Genomic DNA, 18,174 nt, shown 5'->3' on the forward strand with positions numbered 1-18,174 from the left:
CAGTTAGCTGTTGCCAGCCGGCCCTTTCAACTTGACATTATCAAAGTTCTTGCGAATATTCCTGAATTCAACTGATAATTGATAACTGTCATCGACTAAGGAAAAATAAAGACATCGAAGTCGAAATTCAAGTTTGCTACTCATCTGTGCGTCGTCGGCCTTTTGGAATCAACGCCGTTCCCGCCCGACCGCAAATATAACTCCTTCCCCGGCCTCCGCATTTGGCGATCGTGCTACCCCGGATCTTCCAATCGCAGCCTCGTTCCATTCGTGTTTCTATATTCTCAGGAGAAATCATGTCCGACAACAGCGACGACAGTGGCCCTCTGCCCTATGCCTACCATATCAAGACCGTCCTGGAGCAGGGCGTCGTCATGGGAAACCTGCCCAAGGTGACGACCGACCTTAACCAACTCGAAGAGCAGGCTCGCAAGGAGATGGCTCTCCAGAGGGGATTTGAGTATATTCGTGGCTCCGCCGGCGAAGCGGCCACCACGCACGCCAACCGTCTCGCCTTTCGCTCCTGGAAGATTATTCCTCGCATGATGAGGCCTACTGGCGACCGGGATCTGAGTGTGACGTTGTTCGGCAAGAAGTACAGTGTGTTATTTTGATTTTGTTCCCCGTCGAAACCCGAATCTAACGCATTAGCTAGGATCCCCCCTCCTAATGGCGCCGGTCGGTGTCCAGGGCACAATGCATCCTGACAAGGAGATTGGCAATGCCAGGGCGTGCGCGGAGCTGGGAGTGCCTTTCACGCTGAGCACCGCCTCCACGACGGGCATCGAGGAGCTCATCGAAGCCTGCCCCGAAGGCGACAAGTGGTTCCAACTGTACTGGCCTCTTGACGAGGAGATCACGCGCTCCATCCTCACGCGCGCCAAGAAGAACGGCTACCAGACCCTGGTCGTGACGCTGGACACGTGGACCCTTGGCTGGAGACCGAGCGACCTGGACACGGCCAACATCCCTTTCCTGACCGGTGTCGGCGACGAGGTCGGCTTCCGGGATCCCGTGTTCCGGCGCAAGTTCGCGGAGAGGACCGATGGTGAGACGCCCGAGGAGAGCCCGGTCTTGGCCGGCATGTACTGGGTAAGCGAAATCTTCCCCGGTGTCAGCCGCTCGTGGGAGGACATCAAGATCCTGCGCAAGTACTGGGACGGGCCGATGGTCGTCAAGGGCGTCCTGAGCGTGGAGGATGCCCAGCTTGCGGTCGAGCACGGCCTGGACGGAATCATTGTCAGCAACCACGGCGGCCGCCAGGTTGACGGCGCCATCGCCAGCCTCGACGCGCTGCCCGGCATCGTCCAGGCTGTCGGCAGCAAGCTTACGGTCATGATGGATTCCGGAATCCGCACCGGGGCCGACATCTTCAAAGCCCTTTGTCTCGGAGCTCAGGCCGTGTTTGTTGGCCGACCCGTTGTCTACGGATTGGGTATTAATGGGCAGGATGGCGCGCATGCCGTCCTCGCCAATCTCCTCGCCGACTTGGACATCACAATGGGTATTTCTGGCGTTAAGAACATATCGGAGCTCAATCCCTCTAGGCTAGCAAAGATTCACCACCCTGGTGATGTTCGATCGAATCTGTAGGCTCCGCTTAAAGACCCGCTGTCTTAGATTTTAAACTCGAGGTAGAATAATACAAAAAGTGTCCATATATATCCAAGACTGCTTTGTGCAGAATTTGTATACACGCTTCTAATTGGTCTTCTTTGCAGTGGTGACAGCCGGCCCATTTAGTTTGGCATACACAACCTTGAGAGATGATGACGCGACTGTGACCAGAACGGCGGAGAAGGTAAAGAGCAGAACACGCTGTGGAGTGTTGAGCAGGGCAAAGATGGGATAGGTGTACCTGGTCGGGTCAGCAAGGCTCGGCCGCATGCCGCCGCAAAAATGCGAAACTCACCAGCCGTTCTTGCTGTAGCAAAGTTCAATCCAGTACCAGTAGGCAAAGGCAATGCCGGTGCTGAGGCCCATGACCGTGGGTGCTCCGACCGTCCACGGAGGGCTGAGCACGAGGTAGTCAAAGCCCAGAAGGAGGCTCGGCGCAAAGTGGAATCCAAGGTCGACGGCCAGCGGGAGCCTGAACTCGGGAGGGACTACGAGCTCCGGGTCAATAGCGGAGATGCCAAAGTAGAGGGTGGTGACGACGATGTTAAGCGGGGTGGCCACGATGGAAAGCGAGTTCTTGACACCGAAGAGGGTTGCGCTGCGCGTCACGTCGGCTGCCGCGGCGACCCCAAAAGTGACAAACGAGAGCGTCAGTGCGATGATGGTCAGGAACTGCAGGTGCCAGCCGTACGCTTCGCTCATGGGCGTCTTCCATCCTAGCAAGAACCGGTAGCTGGACGCGAACGAGGCCAGGCCGACAAGGTGCCACAGCAGAGAGAAGCCAGGGCCTGGCGACTCTGCTTTCTGGAGAGGATGTTGAGCCATGACGGTGTCGAGATGTACCTTGAAAATGTTATCCAATGATATCAAGGGCAATGGGATGATAAATATACTTGATCGACTGGTTCCTGGCAAACGGGAGTAAAAATTCTAGACTTGCGCCGGTTGCCGCGGCCTAGCCTGCGGAGGCGGCCAAATATGGATGCGTAAAGTCCGGGGGCTACATGACTCCGGACGGGCCGCTGGCACTGACGAACTCCCTGTGCTAAAAATGGCAAAGTGGCTTAATTTCAAGAAAGGCCAATGCCTTTTCCATTTAATTTGCCCAAAGGGTATCGGAACCGATAACTCGATATCGATATGCACAGCAAACAGGGTTGGCATGTCACCAAAGTTGTGCCTGCATTGGGAGGGCGACAGGCAGCACCCCCACCCTGGTTCTAGGCTGGTTGGCTGGTCGTTTGCTCCAGTAAAACTTTCTGTCGCAAAGTGCTTGTCCAGCACTTTGGTCGTCACCAAGCTTTCCAGCCACATCAACATCCTTCCAACTAGTCGTTTCGCTTCGCCGCAAGACCCAATCCCGAGGCGGTCATCGCTCCGAACCATCGACGACCAGCTGCCATGGCTGAGGGCGCAGCAGACGATGGCGCGGGCCAGAAGCGAACCCACGCCGACCTTGAAAATGACCCTTCAGGTGCGCCAGTCCGCGATGGGATGTTGCTTGCTGTCCAATGGAGAGGCTAACATGCAGCTTGCGCAGATTCTTCCGATGACGACATGGGCCCTCAGCTGCCCTCTACCGAAGCGCCCAAGAAGAAGCGACGCGTTCTGCCCTACGAAAAGCTCTACGTGGCAGCCCTGCCCGCCTCGGCGCGCTACTCTCGATCCCTCATGCACAAAGAGCAAGTCTCTTTTGTGACATGGACGCCGCTCACTGAGTTCCTCATCACCTCGTCCGTCGACGGCGTCGTCAAGTTCTGGAAGAAGGTTGCACAGGGCATCGAGTTTGTCAAGGAGTTTCGCGCGCACGACGGCGAGATCAAGGCCGTCGCGGTGAGCCTGGATGGCCGCAGCTTTGCTACTGCTGGAGCGGACGAAACGATCAAAATATTTGACGTCATCACGTTTGACCTCTTGTCCATGGTCACGCTGGGCTATGTGCCAAAGAGCGTCTGCTGGGTGCACAGGAAGGGCGCCTCGTTCCCACTGCTGGCTGTGTCCCAAGAGGGCAAGCCGCTCGTACATGTGTACGACGGCAGGGGGGAGAAGGAGGAGCCGATCCATACCATAAAGGGGCTGCACCGAAACCCTGTCCATCTGATGACCTTTAATGACAGCTACGATTGTGTCGTGTCTGCCGACGAGGGCGGCATGATCGAGTACTGGCGGCCGAACGGCACCTACGACAAGCCGGAGGGCGTTTTCGAGTACAAGAGCTCGACAAACCTGTTTGACTTCAAAAAGGCCAAGTCGGTTCCGACGTGCATTACCGTCTCGCCGCAGGGCACCAGCTTCGCCACGTTCTCGCTACCTGATCGCAAGATTCGCCTGTTCGATTTTGCCTCCGCTAAGCTGCATCGCACCTATGATGAGTCACTGCAGGCCATGGAAGACCTGCAGCAGGCGGGGAGTGCGGTGCAGAAAATGGATCAAGTCGAGTTCGGGCGTCGGTTGGCGCAGGAGCGGGAGGTCGAGTCGCAGAGCATGCGCTCCGCCTCGAACGTGATTTTTGACGAATCAGGCAACTTTCTGATATATGGATCCATGTTGGGCATCAAAGTCCTCAATACGTACACGAATCAGGTGGTCAAGACGTATGGGAGGGAGGACGGCCTGCGCGCCATCAACCTGGCTGTGTACCAGGGTCAGCCGCAGAAAAAGGGCGTCACCTCCGTGGAGATGGGCGCTTCGAGTAACCCCCTGCTGCAGGAATCGGAAGCCCGTGACCCTGTGCTGGTTGCCACGGCGGCGGGCAAAGTCCGATTCTATCTCTTCACAAACGACCAAGAAATCTCAAAATCGACGCGCGACGTGCAGAACGAGAGGCCTGCGACGCAGGGTCGCAAGAAGGAGGGCAATGCTAAGAAAACAGAGACAGGGAGTGCTGCGGTGCTCCATACTACTTATGGTGACATCCACTTGCGCCTCTTTCCAGATGCGGCACCGAAAACGGTCGAGAACTTCGTCACGCACGCAAAGCAGGGCTACTATAACAATACTATCTTCCATCGCGTCATACGCAAATTCATGATCCAGTGCGGCGACCCGCTCGGCGACGGCACGGGCGGCGAGAGCATCTGGGGTCGCGAGTTTGCGGACGAGTTTAGCAGCCTGAAGCATGACAAGCCATACACTGTCAGCATGGCCAATGCTGGCCCCAACACGAATGGCAGTCAGTTTTTTATTACCACGGAAAAGACGGTAAGTGGGCACGCGCTACGTGCCTCCCGCTCTCGGGATGATCCTCCAGATGCATTCTTCCTTTCCCGCTCCCTGCTTTTTTTCTTGATTTATTTTCAGAGTTTATCCGTCCACTTCCTACCCAAATATGACGGAACCCCACGTTGGGCTAACCGAAGATGTGCTGCAGCCATGGCTTGACGGGAAACATACGATATTTGGTCGCGCGACCCAGGGATTCGACGTGATCAAGAAGATTGAAAACACGCGCACTTTTAAGGAGAAGCCGGAGGAGGACATTAAGATTCTCAACATTGACGTCATGTAAAGAGTAATGCGACAGCGAGTTGAAGAGAAGAAGACGGAGAGAAGAAGGAGGATGCGCAAACCACCAGACAAAGGCAAAGAATATTACCATCGGCAAACTCGCTTGTCGAAAACTACAAACCACCCAGCAAAACGGCCTTGGGCCCGTCGCAACGTGCACCATAGTACTGGGTATAGTCCCTGTTTCACCTTCCTCCAGGCTCCCTTGCTGTCACCGAGCTGAGCCAAATAGCGCCTTCAGCCACGGTGGCTAGCGTGAAGCCTGGTTAATCCCCCACCAGCCGCGACGAGCCGGGTTCATTGGAGTCTGCCTGCTTGGCCGGGCTTCTCCTGCCCAGTCGGTGCCAACATCTTGACAATCAAACCACCTGCAGCGGCCGGTCTCCTGCAGGTAACTCGCGAGACGGACCTCTCCCCGCTCGGCTGGCACCACGCGTTGCTGTCATGTCGTACTCTGCTTATTCTTCTCTATTACCGCCCCCCCCATTGGCTGGCAAGTGAGGCAAGCGTCACCAGCCAGCTGGAATACAGACCCCTGTCCATTGGGGTCGCCTTCTGCCCACCATGCGCTTGACCTGTCTCTTGCTGCTCATTTGTATGTGTTTTAAATACGGCCTTGTGTCCGTTACGGCTGATTTTTCTTCACTATTCTGTCTTGTTGATTCTGCATCCATGCTGTACTTAAAGAGCCCGACCAACCCCAACCCGACTGCCGAGTGTGGCTGCTCGATCACTTCCCGTCAACCCTCCAACACACTTTGCCAATCTTGCTGTTTCACGGTGCCTCTCAGCCGCCGATATTCAGATAAACCAGGGCGTCTTGGCATAAGATTTGCCCACTTACGATGCCTAGAGCAAAGAATCAAGGATCCTCAGAACCAAAGCGACGCAGCCGAACTGGTTGCTGGTGAGTTGGCCACTTACAAGCAGCTTGTGCATTCATTTTGACAAGAAGCAGGCCCTGCAAATCCCGCAAGGTGAAGTGCGGAGAGGAGAGACCCGTCTGTCAAAAGTATGATTTTTTTCCGCCTCGTTTTTGACGGGGCTGTTACCCTTTAGTGGCACCGCGGCTGTTGGGCTGACACTCTGTTGCAGTTGCTTGAAAACCGGTGACACCTGTGACTACAAGATCAGGCTGAACTGGGAAGGCCGGAGGATTAAACGCCGTGGCGGTGTCGAGGAAGCCGAGGAATCGTTTCCCATCCAAACGACCTTCAACAATGAGTTCCTGGTTGACTACTCGGCCACCGAGAGTATCGGCGTGCCACTTCAACGCTATGCAACCGAACCGAATCCAGCAAATACTGGCCCTATACGCTATGAGTTTGAGCATACTCTTTTCCAAGATCTGCACCAAAACCCCGACTTCAGTTCGTCCGTTGTGGTGAAGAAGAAGGCCAAGTCTATGGATGATGCGTTTTCTATGGATCGGACATCCGCGGACCTCCGATTCACTCTTGGCGGCGAGGACACCACCATGACCACCACTGCCGCAGTTCAGATCAACGGCGTCGCACAAAGCCCGGCTTCGACGATATCTACCAGCGAAGAAGCAATAGCCCCTCGACCAACACAAAATGACACCCGGATGGAACTTTACTACCTCGACCAGGCCCAGTCCCCCGGCGATCCCCAGTGGTCCAGCACATGGAACACCGACGCCATGATGGGCTGCATAACTTCAAGCTCGCCACAACTGTCCAGAGTGACTTCCTACACCAGCGACGAGATGGCCCTCAAATCAATATGGGGGGATTCCGCAGCTGTCGAGACGTCTGATCGTAGATCCAGCGTTGATGACGCAGGAACCGACTGCGTAGAATGCCCGACCAGCCTTTCATACATGGCTCAAGTCGGCTACAGTAGTGCGCCCACTTGTAGCATGATGTGCCTCATGAGCAGAGACCCATGGATGATGGCCATGGGAGACATGAGCCGCACCCTAGCCGCACCCGGAGCCCTGGAGACGGTACCTGAGCAGACGACGGCAGTGATTGGGAATCCGCCCTGGTTCATCAGCAGCGAATACCAACAGACAATCAATGCGCTTCCGAAAGGGATATCACCCATCCCGGACAAGTGAGAACTCTTCGATTACAAAGCTGGGAATTCTGCTGACAGGGTTGACCAGGCTGAGAGATGAGACCAACATGATGGTAAGTACAGCTCTTACCTGCGATAGTACTTTGGCTAACATGCATCACAGTTCTTCGTGAGTACTCATTGGGAATCCAATAGTATTGCTCATGCTGAATGATTTTTTAGGATCACTTTGTCAATTATACGGCAAAAGGTATGAATGCCTACGAGAGACAAACTGGACCTCAGCTGACAGACTATAGTTATGGCGCCCTATCACAACAAAGAAGCTAATCCATTTAGCAACTTTATGCCGGCCATTGCATTCCAAAGCGATATTCTACTGAGCTTGATGCTGGCTTTCGCAGGTAGGTCTTGTGTGCTTTCCACAACAAACGCCCGTTGACACATAGTAGCCGTGCATCGGTCACAAGTTTTGCGCATGACAGAGCCTGAGCTACGCATTGCTGAATGGGCAGAAGACATTTTCTGTGTCCTTCGAGGAATGCTTGGTGACCCCGTCAAGACAATCCAGGACGATACCCTGCTATCGATGGTGCTTCTGACATCGCTAGAAAAATCATCCCCCAGTACCTTTGGGGCGAATATTCCTTGGCAAAAGCATCTCAATCTCACGCGCAGCCTGGTGGGTAAGCGACTTGCTATTCTCGGCTCGCAAAACGAAAGAAACGAAGAACTCTCTTTCATTTTCAGTTGGTTTTCATACCTTGACACCATGGGACAAGTCAGCATGGCCCCGTTGATTGAGGGAATATCTCCCCAGACTGGTCCGTATGACCTACTTCAGAAAATCAGAGTCGATGACGAGGAAGAGTTCGACTGCGTGATGGGCTTCACCACGCACTGCGGAAAGCTTTTGGTTGAACTCTCTGCGCTGATCAGACAGTGCCCCGGCGCACAAGAGCCGGATGACGCTACCATAAACGCGGCGCTGGACCTCGAGAGAAGATTCAAGGAGAGCATGAACAAGCCCGTCAAGGTTTGCCACCACCTCCGCAAGAACAAAGTTGACATGAGAAGCCTCACCGAGATGGACGCCGCCAGCCAAGCCTACCACTGGGCTGGCATCGTGTACCTGCGGCGCCGCATCCTGTGCAAGGGCTCGTGCGATGAAGAGGTGCAGGACGGGGTGCAGAGAATATGGGAGTGTATTCAACATATACGCAGAGAGAAGGAAGCCGACACGGCATGCCTGTTTCCGCTATTCGTTGCCGGGTGCGAAACGAACGAGGCTACTCAGCGCAAGCTCATCCTCGCCCGGCTCAAGAGCGCCGAGAAGAGCGGCATGAAACAGGTACGGAACTACGAAAACTAAGCAAAGGAAGCAATACGATACAGCTACTAACAAGTCCGGTCTTGATAGGTCAAGCGCGCTCGTAAGCTCATGGAGGCTTCATGGCGCGGCGGCCAGCCGTGGTACAGCTTGATCCAAGATGAGTATCTTGGATAATAAGCTTTTCACGCGTCCCAGAATTTATGTACATTGTTTCAAGCGACCCATTTATCACAGATTGTCGAAGTGTGTCTTGATAGAAGCGATGAGGCTTTCACTTTTTTTTTCTTTTGACTGTTTGAATATGACACTTTACACTGTACCAAGAGGCCCGCCCGCGAGCACTCTCCTGGCTATTACATGTACGAGATGGTAGGAGAGGGACCGTCGCCAACTCGAGTCAAGAGCAGATTTTTTCGATATGGCGGTGTGTTGAAGTTGAGAGACGATTGGTGAGAAGATGGGCATGCTACAGTACATAGTACCTTCTGCAAGGTATTCAGTAAGTCGAGAGGCAATTCTTTCGGCAGAACAAAGTGGCGAGGCAACCAGCCAGGCTTCTGCGATTACAAAACTCGTAGTCAAATATATGCAGCGGAAGTTATTGCATGCTAGTACATTGCGCAAGGTAATCAGTACGTCGACAGGTAATTCTTTCAGCTCGGAATAGAGTGGCGAGGCAACCAGCTAGGCTACTTCGATGAAAACCTACCCACTCAACTATATGCAGCGCAACTTATCATCACATGCTACAATGCAGATAATGAAGTTTCCAACGCCAGACGATCATCTCCAGGAGGCTTAGTTGCTTGTAAGGTGAACACGTGTATAAGAAGTGCTCGAATATCCAGCAAAAGCAGAGTGGTCTTGACCTTTTCAACGCTATCAATCTTGCCTCATACCTTCGATACTTGATCTTTAACATCACAGTGTCCCAAATTATTAATACTGTTATCCCAACGAAGCTATACAACAGTTTCCTTATCGACCACGACGCCACTAAACGTACTGAAGCCGTCGGGTTGAAGAGAAGCCATGTTCCGCGACTATCGGAATCTTGGAGAAGCACAAACCTTTGCGAGCTCCTTGAGCCCCGCCTTCTCCATCGGCACTTCAAATCTGCAAGAAGGCGAAACCCTCGTCCATCGTGACCTCCACGGTGCAGGAGACAGCAACCATGCCCCTGTTGAGATTGGAATTGCCACGAGGATGAAAGTCAACGACTCTATTAAAAATGGCCTCGTGCCCCTTCTTTGGATGGCATCAATTGAGCGCAACCTGGTTGCGTATGAATTTGGTATTAAAAGAGACGCTCAACGCTGTGGACGTCAAGCTTAAGGCAGTCCCTGCCGACAAGTGGTCCGTCCCCCTTCATCGACGAGTTCACCAACTACGTTCAGAGCAATGACCTGTCCGACATTGTGTCATTGAAGAACCGGGGGTTGTGTCAACGGCGGTGAGTACGTCTCGCCTAGCCAACGTACGCGCCGAACACGGGCTGAGAAGCTTAAAGAAGACGGCCGGGGTTTCCGATGGTGAGGGTATGTCTGCACGGAGCATATGGAGAGGTATGGACGGGGACTTTGAGGCAGTCAGGCGGTCTGCCGCGAGGCATGACGCCTTCGCTCTGCATCACTGCTCCTCGCCGGTCGCCTCCCGTGCTACATCCATCCGTATCCGATTCTGTTGCTTCGAAAAAGTTGGGTGCAGCATCATGTCCCTGGCCTCTTGGTTGAGCAGCATTTCGTCGTTACTCTTTGCTTCGTGAGACTGCGCTCGGGCTGTCCGTGTACGAAATTGCCTTCTTGAACAAGGTTCAAGGCTCCAGCAGCGAGAGAAATCCTATAGCTGGGGATCTGGATTATGGAGGTTATCGAGAAATTCCAGACTAATTAAATAGCCTAGATTGTTGAAGTAGTTGAGACTATTTAAATAATCTAAATCATCTAGATACGCAGACTCCAAAGATAATCGAGACTGTTTAGACTCTATCTACAGACCTTGCGCCGCCGCCACCAGGAATACTTCGCGTTGCGTTCGCTGTCTTCTCGTTCCTAAAACTGTCAGCAGTGGACCGAGGGCAGAGAGGTCGAAGAGAAGATATTTAGAGTCAGCCCACAACGAATAAGTACTGTTAAAAGGTAGCTGGATTGGACACGGGAGGCGACGGGTGGAGGGCAGCCCATGCAGCGTGAAGGCATCATGCGTCGCGGGCCGGCTATCTGGGCATGGTCTTTCTATGATTCAACAGTACTTTCATCTCTCCTCTACGTTTTGACTCTATAATATTTTCCACTGCATTTCTTTCTATTTTCAGAACCGTACTTGGACAGCAGCTTGTCGCGCTGTCGGGCCGTGAAGTAATCGGCCAGGTCCGAATTATTACGGATGCACGGCGCCGTGGCAGTACAACGAGGCATGATACGATTGCTAATGAGCAATTCAAACAAGGGAGTCCATCAAACAATGAGTGGGAATGACGAGCAGGAATCCTTCGACTCGCGCCAAGCCTGTGCTGACATGCGGAGCACAATGCAAGCAGCCGTCGGCGCATTCTTGTGCCGCCTCTCGTGCCGCCAAATGTCTCGGAGCATCTCCTTGTCAAAGTCTTCGAGGAACCAAGGGGACCTTCCATCCCCAGCCTGATTCCCCGATGCGCGGGCACCAACGCGGTTCATCTGCCCTGCTTGTTACCTACCTACCCTTCCTTGCATGGTCCACGGAGGAGCAGCGGCGACCAATGCCCGGGGCCGGGTTTCTCATGGGACCGTCATCCTCTCGCGCCCGATAGGCTCGGGCAGAAGTGCGCTTTCTGATGTGTCTCGTGCATGAGGAAGGACATGGGGTCTTCCCTGCACCGATGTGTTGTTGCGAGCCCGCCGAGTGTCGGGATTTGGGCAAGTTCAGCCATCGAATGTGGAATGCGCGGCTAAACATGACACGACAGACAGTCAGTCAGTGGCTTGTTTTGCCTTGTACAACTTGCCAAGGCCTCCGAAACAAGCCGCAAGAGGGGCTTGTAAGAGAGAGAGAGAGCAAAAGGAGGTGGCCGGTGATGGAGTGAGTACCCGTGGGTAGTTACCTTGTAGATTTTGTCTGCGTGGGAACCATCTAAATTTGGCGATTTTAGTGAGATTAATTGCCAAGCAGATCCTAACCCCGCAAAACTTTTGATGGTCTTTGTGTTTCTGTTGGCTTTGACTAATATGGACAGTGTATCCGAGCATTGCGCCATTCCCGGCGTCGAGTACTTGCTGTACGTACCATAGATGCCTGCTAAATCATCTCAACATTTTTTTGAGTTGCAAAGTACCAAAGTCACCAATCTCGAAAATCCCACATCTTTCTTTTCTTTCATGCACACTTTCCTGATTCAGTCTGCTGACAGTTACTAGGTCACACTGACTTGCCAACTAGGCCGCCCAGCCCGCGGCATTTCGGACGCTGCAACTTTCTTTTTGCCGCTTCATGCAACTCCCCTTGCTTGCTTTCTTTTCCCCTTTCTACTAGCAGACAGCCTTGCAGCCGCTACAATTCGGATGCCGGCCATTATTGCCTTGTACGCTTTCGATCGCGCCCGCAACTTCGCCGGCGGACTCGTCGACCAAGGGATATCCGTCTACTGTAGCGCGTCGTCTGTCGCCTCGTAGTACCAGCACGATGTTTACTTGGTCTCTCTGCCATGATGTCTGGATTGGCATCTCATAAATAGGCGCGATGCCCGAGGCAGTCGTGCATTGTCCTTGCAAACCCATATCCTCTCCTCTCTGTATCGTATCGTATCGTATTGTATTGTATTGCATTGTATTGCATTGTATTGCATTGCATCTTCATCCTACAGCCAATCGAAAATGCTGCCTTTGACACGGACTGCTCTGGCCGTCCTTGCCCTGGCCCTCACCTCACAAGCCACCTACACAACCCGGCTGCTGTACCAGTTCCCCGACTACCTGCAATGGATCGAGAACATGGCCGTGCGCCCCAACGGCAACATCCTCCTCACCACCTTTGACCGGGCCCACGTCTACGAGCTCGACCCGACATCCGGCCGGGCACCCGGCCTCGTCGCCGCCCTGCCCGACGCCGACGCCGCCATCGGCATCACCGAAATCGCACCGGACCTCTTCGCCGTCGAGGCCGGCCTCCTCAACCGCACCGACTACCAGCTGCACGGCTCCGGCCGCATCGACACCCTGGACTTTTCCTGCCCCGGCTGCGCCGCCCTGCCCCGCGTCCGGACCCGCGTCGCCGCCCTCCCCGACGCGAAGCTCCTCAACGGCATGGCCGCTCTCAGCCGCCACGTGGTGCTCAGCGCCGACTCCATCACCGGCACCGTCTACCGCACCGACACCGCCACCGGCGCCGTGAGCGTGGCCTTCCGAGACCCGAGGCTGGCCCCGAGAGACAACCCGGACCCCTTTTTGCGGCTGCTCGGCGTCAACGGGCTGCGCACGCACGGCGACTACCTCTACGTGACCAGCACGTCGGCCGGGTTCCTCGGCCGCTACCCAGTCGACGCCAGGGGCACGCCGAGGGGCGCGCTGGAGGTGCTGGCGGGGTACGCGGCGCCGCGCAGCCCGGACGACTTTGCGGTCGCGCGCAACGGCACCGTCTTCGGCGCGGTGCCGCTGGACAGCGTGGCGAGGGTGGCGCCGGGCGGCAGCATCGCTGATTATGTGGCCTTCATTGTGAACCACGATGGGCGGCTGCAGCGGCCGACGTCGACGGTGCTGAGCTTGGACGAGAGGACGCTGTACGTGTCGACGGGGGGCAGGAATAAGCCGGGCGGGAAGGGAGGTCAAATATTCGCGGTGAGCTTATGATGACAGAGGGATGGAACTGGAAGGGATACATATTACGGAAATAAATAAAAAAAAAAAAGGTTCTATCATGTGAATATACCCCTGAGTCAAAGACCCTGGTGAAGCTTATTATTAGAAGTTGCGGGATCAGACAACGGGAATTGCAAATCATCGACCACGGAGCCGACATCGAAGCCACGAGCTCGGCTATGAAGCGGGCAGTGAGCTGACAATTGCCCTGTCGTATCATAACCTCCATCTCCATAAGTTAGTCAGTTAGGGGGCAAATCACTTATTGGCCAAGCTTCGTGGCGTTGCCAGGATTTCAGCCGCTCAGCCCCATGAACGGATTGCGCAAAGACCATGCACGCTACGGATACCGACAAGCAGAATCAGACCTTGTCTTGTTTCCCGCTGAGTTGTCAAAAGGAAAAGTCCCCCCTCAAACCTCGTGAGAGGTGGCTTTGAACCATCAACTAGTTCCCGAGCACTTGTCGTCCACCCCCCGCAGCGGCCCGTCCAAGGTATGGTGCCTGGTGAAGCTTATTTTCTGTCCCCGTGGCTTTTTTCTTCTCATGGGTCAGAAAACCCTTTTGCTGCCCACACTACCTCCCGCATAGGGCAGGACGGCCAAGAAATGAGGGAGATTTGCATCGTTATTACACTAAAACTCAGCAGCGACCAGGGTCGTGGCGAATGAAGAGTTGACGAAGACATGATTGTGGATGGCACTGGGGAATCCAGTTTCAGCTTCAACGCTGATCCTTTGACTAGTTAGCCGTCGATTTTGTTTCCTCTTTGTAGTTTTGCGACAATGACTCCGTGGTGGTATATAGTTAGTTGTAGGTAGCAATTTGCGCGCAGTCACTGTATCAGGTTTGTCGTTGGATATCGTAGAAACATCACCGACAACATGGCGAGTCCCCTCAGCGAGTATGACGCCCTCCAGCACGTCAGTCCCGTGTCGGCGCCGTCCCCGCAGCAATCCCTTCCGTATCCTCACGATCGCGACGCCAGCGCTCCCGAGGTCGTCGTCGACGCCGCGACGACGCCGTCCACCATTGTCGCCAGCCCGGTCACCGGCAACCAGGACGAGGGCGCCAAGGAGGTCTTGGCCTACGACGACGCGGGCAAGATTGCCGTCCCGGCCGCTTACGAGTTTCAGTCCTCGCCACCTCCGCAGGTCATCGGCGTCGGCGGCGGCGGCGGTGGCGGCGGTGTCCCGAGGCAAGAAGAGGCGGAGCGGAGCACGGGTCCCGAAGATGCTGCCGCCCCGGCGCCGCGTCCGTTCAAGGTCTTGGGCCTGAAGAGACGCACGTTTTGGATCCTTCTCGTCGTCGCACTCCTCGTCATCGTCGCCGCGGCCGTCGGCGGGGGAGTCGGCGGTGCCCTATCCTCCAGGAAACCCAAGTCAACCGAGGACACGGCCGCGACCTCCCCGACCACGACCGAGTAAGTACAACTCCTCCCTCATCCTCCCATATCAAGGTTTACTCACGCAAACCCTCCCGTTTAGCTCCGCATCAACTCCTTCATCAACACCACCATCCTCCTCATCCTCCTCCTCAACCACCACCACCCCCCGCCCGACGCCCACCTTCCTCAACCAAACCGACACCTCCTCCGGCCACTTCTTCCAGGGCTTCTCCCAGCCCAGAATGAGCGGCTCGCACACCGGCATCGTCTCCGCCGTCGGCGGCGCCGACTTTTCGTTTGACGTGCGCAGCTACCAGTTCGTCGCGCGCAACACAAACTGCTGCCTGTCGTTCTGCCGCAACGCGACGAGCGAAGGGTGGCTCGGGTACCTGTGCGAGTCGCGCACGCAGAGCCAGGCGGCGGATGCGTTCTCGCGCGTGTTCGTGTGGTGCAGCGACAAGCGCTCGGATGCATATGCGAGAGGGCGGTGCGCGTAGGATGAATGGGAGAGAGGCGGGAAGAGAGGGGGAGAAAGGGGGGGGGCGTTGTTGGCGGCTTGGATATACCAATAGCGAGTTCATCTTTTATCATGGCCAGCGCATTCACTTACACGGGTAGTAGTTGTAATATCATCATCATTTGTTTTGTTAGCAGGTCTTCCAGAAGTAACTTGGTTGCGGGCATCTATGGTCTAATCGATTCGAGTCTCCTGACCTCATCCCTAAACCCATCATGGTATCAAAGTCGAGCACAACCTTTTGCATCAACGCATCTCATGCACCACCAACTAGCTCCAATACGGCAAGATCATATATGCCCCCATCTCGTTCCTCATCATATTTTTTGCTCTAGTATATAATAGTATAGCTAGTCCTGAGGGTCATCCTTTGTTCTTCATAGTTTGGTCCTTGGTGCCTTATACCTACGTGTATCCAGACGAACAGTAAAAGCAGTCTGTATAAGTATAAATACTGCTTTAGGGAGGATAATTATTAGTTGCAATCCGCTTGATTGATACTTTGTACCATCTGCGAATTACACACATTAGCTCCGAGCCCGGCGAAACTATTGGTCACCTCGTGTTCTGAACCAAATCAGAGACCAGCATGCATTCTTCTTGCAGCAAGTAACATTTACTAGGTGACAACGGCAGATTTCCAAAAGGCCCCTGACTTCTGGGCGGCCCACATTGCCTCAGTGTAGTAGTTACTACGAGACTTCCGCAGGATCAATAGCGTCATGGCCAATCTCCTCAGTAACGTGCTGATGTGTGCAACGGTTCCACCGGCGGTCTTCCTGGTCTTGGTAACATGGCCATCTGTCGGCTGAATCTTGCCGTCTGGGGAAACCCAGCCGGACTCCAAACAGTGGCTTCCGGGCAGCAGGTGTACATGGACACTGGGAACGCGAAACACAGCGCGTGGCTCTCGCAAGGGCAACCACGCGTCCACGACGCCCTTTGCCAAAAGGCTACGTAGAAGTCGGTCCAAGAACCCAGCATCACAAGCAAGAAACACAGAGGCCTTGTCAAGCAATACCTCGCTCGAGACGAGTCTTAGGTGTCACTTGCATCGCGTTGATCGACAGCCCTGACGGGGGAATTCTCGAGAGTTCCCTCTGAACATGAACGCCAGCCTCATCAGAAGTTGCCAGCGTTGACAACTTGAGCCATCTGCAAAATCGACGTGCCCCTTCTAATCATCGCGGACGATCAGATACAATCCGAATTGCATATGCATCCTCGTCAAGAGTGTTGTGACGATGATGGAATCTCCGCCAACCCTCGTAGAAGCTGTCCTTCGTGCCATTGAGCTCCGCGCTGCGCGTCGTGCCAATGTCCTCCGCGCTGCGCGTAGGACAGTCTTCCACGCATCGCGAACAAGTCTCCCTGTGCTCTTAGCAACGTCTCAAAATTGAGCTTCAATTGGTAGTTGAAAATCTTCAAGTCATTCGAAGAAGGCCCATCCACCGCCTCGCGAATAAGCTCGTGGTTCGACTTGGCGGCCCGGTACTTCGGTATCCTAGACAACGGAGTAGAATACGCAGGAATCATGTAGGTTGGACGAGAGCACCTAGGCTGTCTCTGAATATGCGCAAAAATGCTCATACCGGTGTCTTCGAATTCGCCAGTAACAGCTGTGGCGACGCTCTCTAGAGGTTCGCTGTTCAGTTGGAGAGCTGCGAGATGACACGCCGGGGCTGATTTGCCAGGGCTGCGCATTGGATCTCTGCGACAAAGAGTATGCCGTCAACAAGCCTAAACTGGAGACTAAGATCACTGATCTGAACTTTGAGCACAAGATGATGGACGCAGGAGTGGCATCCTAGGCTGTTGGCTTGGTAGTGAGGATCGTGCAAGTCTTGCAGATCCAACCCCTGGTCCGTCAGTAGAGCGCTCCAAGCGCGAGACAATGCTTGAGCGTCAAGATCTGAATAGTAAATGTGCTGGATTTCACTTTCTACTAAAACGGGAATCGCATCAGAAGTTTGTGAATTGCCTGCCGATGCTCCGATCCTGGTATTCTGTCGTCGAGAGATACCAACGCGTAAATTACCTCCTCACACTGAACACCGATAGAGAAGAGACAGAAGTTTAAAAGAGAGCCTCTTTACTCTCATTGTAGGGCAGTCACGACAACCCATGCGGCCTGGACAAGTGAATGTACCGCAGAAGAGGCGACTCGACTGCCCCGCGAAGTCGTCGACGGTCCAAGGAGCGACTGACATGGCGTGACGATACTATGGCGGAGTCTCAATTGGGATTTCGTATCAAGAAACTCGGTTTTGTCTTTATTGAGCTAAGCTTGGTATTGTATTACGGCGCAGTCATCCCCCAGTTGCAACGTTTGGTCCGCCTGGAAAACACGCCGCAAAGACGGTGAGAACGAAAGACCCAAGACCAAGACCAGGTAGGAGCTACACTTAAAGTGCCAGGTTCCGACAGACCATAGAGGCAGGTTCGGCTCTATTATTTCAGAAAATAGGGAACAGGACTCGTGATGGTCACGGATCAGCCGATGTGGCGGTGGGTTTCTCCCGAGGTGTAGATGTCATGTAGATGCCATCTCGGGTTGCATTGTGGCTTGCATGAGGCCGGCCGCACCAGAGGCATGGGACGTCGCATCCCGACATTCCCATCGCGTCATGCACTGATCATGGCGCTTTTTCGACAACTTGATAGGAGCAGATCCCATCGCATCGAGGCCGTGCTGTGCCTGCCGGGGGCGATATGGTGCTGACTCCGACTGACACGTACAGTTTGGGACTTGAAGAAACAAAAACTGGCAACCTTGTTTGCAGGAGACCCTTTGTATGTATTTTGCGGCATAAGCATTGAAATTTTGTCATTCGACTCGAAAGGGGCAGAAAAAAATTTGCTCGTAAGAAAGTCGAGCCATTTACGCCGGGTTAGGCCGCAACGATCTGATCTGCACGGTGCAAAAGGACTTGCCGACCCCT

The 18,174-nt window shown here is 54.4% G+C and overlaps 6 protein-coding genes across 6 annotated transcripts; 5 read left to right on the forward strand and 1 right to left on the reverse strand.

The window, feature by feature from the left end:
* Nucleotides 1-296: 296 nt before the first annotated feature.
* On the forward strand, nt 297-1,593 carry ISF_00189 (Alpha-hydroxy acid dehydrogenase, FMN-dependent; the record flags this gene model as incomplete). Its single annotated transcript, XM_018843796.1, has 2 exons — nt 297-600; nt 656-1,593. The coding sequence occupies 2 exons, from the start codon at nt 297-299 to the stop codon at nt 1,591-1,593; spliced, it is 1,242 nt and encodes a 413-aa protein (XP_018708246.1).
* A 108-nt stretch (nt 1,594-1,701) lies between these two features.
* Nucleotides 1,702-2,442, reverse strand: ISF_00190 (FAR-17a/AIG1-like protein; the record flags this gene model as incomplete). The annotated part of the gene is made up of 2 exons (XM_018843797.1): nt 1,702-1,858; nt 1,913-2,442. The coding sequence occupies 2 exons, from the start codon at nt 2,440-2,442 to the stop codon at nt 1,702-1,704; spliced, it is 687 nt and encodes a 228-aa protein (XP_018708247.1).
* A 576-nt stretch (nt 2,443-3,018) lies between these two features.
* ISF_00191 (cyclophilin-type peptidyl-prolyl cis-trans isomerase) lies at nt 3,019-5,125 on the forward strand (the record flags this gene model as incomplete). Its single annotated transcript, XM_018843798.1, has 3 exons — nt 3,019-3,091; nt 3,158-4,818; nt 4,988-5,125. The coding sequence occupies 3 exons, from the start codon at nt 3,019-3,021 to the stop codon at nt 5,123-5,125; spliced, it is 1,872 nt and encodes a 623-aa protein (XP_018708248.1).
* An 844-nt stretch (nt 5,126-5,969) lies between these two features.
* On the forward strand, nt 5,970-8,674 carry ISF_00192 (hypothetical protein; the record flags this gene model as incomplete). The annotated part of the gene is made up of 8 exons (XM_018843799.1): nt 5,970-6,031; nt 6,220-7,203; nt 7,256-7,280; nt 7,331-7,336; nt 7,390-7,417; nt 7,467-7,571; nt 7,620-8,518; nt 8,588-8,674. 8 exons carry the CDS (start codon nt 5,970-5,972, stop codon nt 8,672-8,674), a joined length of 2,196 nt encoding a protein of 731 aa, XP_018708249.1.
* Nucleotides 8,675-12,348: 3,674 nt separating this feature from the next.
* On the forward strand, nt 12,349-13,320 carry ISF_00193 (Six-bladed beta-propeller, TolB-like protein; the record flags this gene model as incomplete). Its single annotated transcript, XM_018843800.1, has 1 exon — nt 12,349-13,320. One exon carries the CDS (start codon nt 12,349-12,351, stop codon nt 13,318-13,320), a length of 972 nt encoding a protein of 323 aa, XP_018708250.1.
* An 892-nt stretch (nt 13,321-14,212) lies between these two features.
* ISF_00194 (hypothetical protein) lies at nt 14,213-15,212 on the forward strand (the record flags this gene model as incomplete). Its single annotated transcript, XM_018843801.1, has 2 exons — nt 14,213-14,751; nt 14,816-15,212. The coding sequence occupies 2 exons, from the start codon at nt 14,213-14,215 to the stop codon at nt 15,210-15,212; spliced, it is 936 nt and encodes a 311-aa protein (XP_018708251.1).
* Nucleotides 15,213-18,174: the final 2,962 nt, after the last annotated feature.

This window comes from Cordyceps fumosorosea, assembly GCF_001636725.1.
Source record: "Cordyceps fumosorosea ARSEF 2679 chromosome Unknown scaffold_1, whole genome shotgun sequence".
NCBI lineage: Eukaryota > Fungi > Ascomycota > Sordariomycetes > Hypocreales > Cordycipitaceae > Cordyceps > Cordyceps fumosorosea.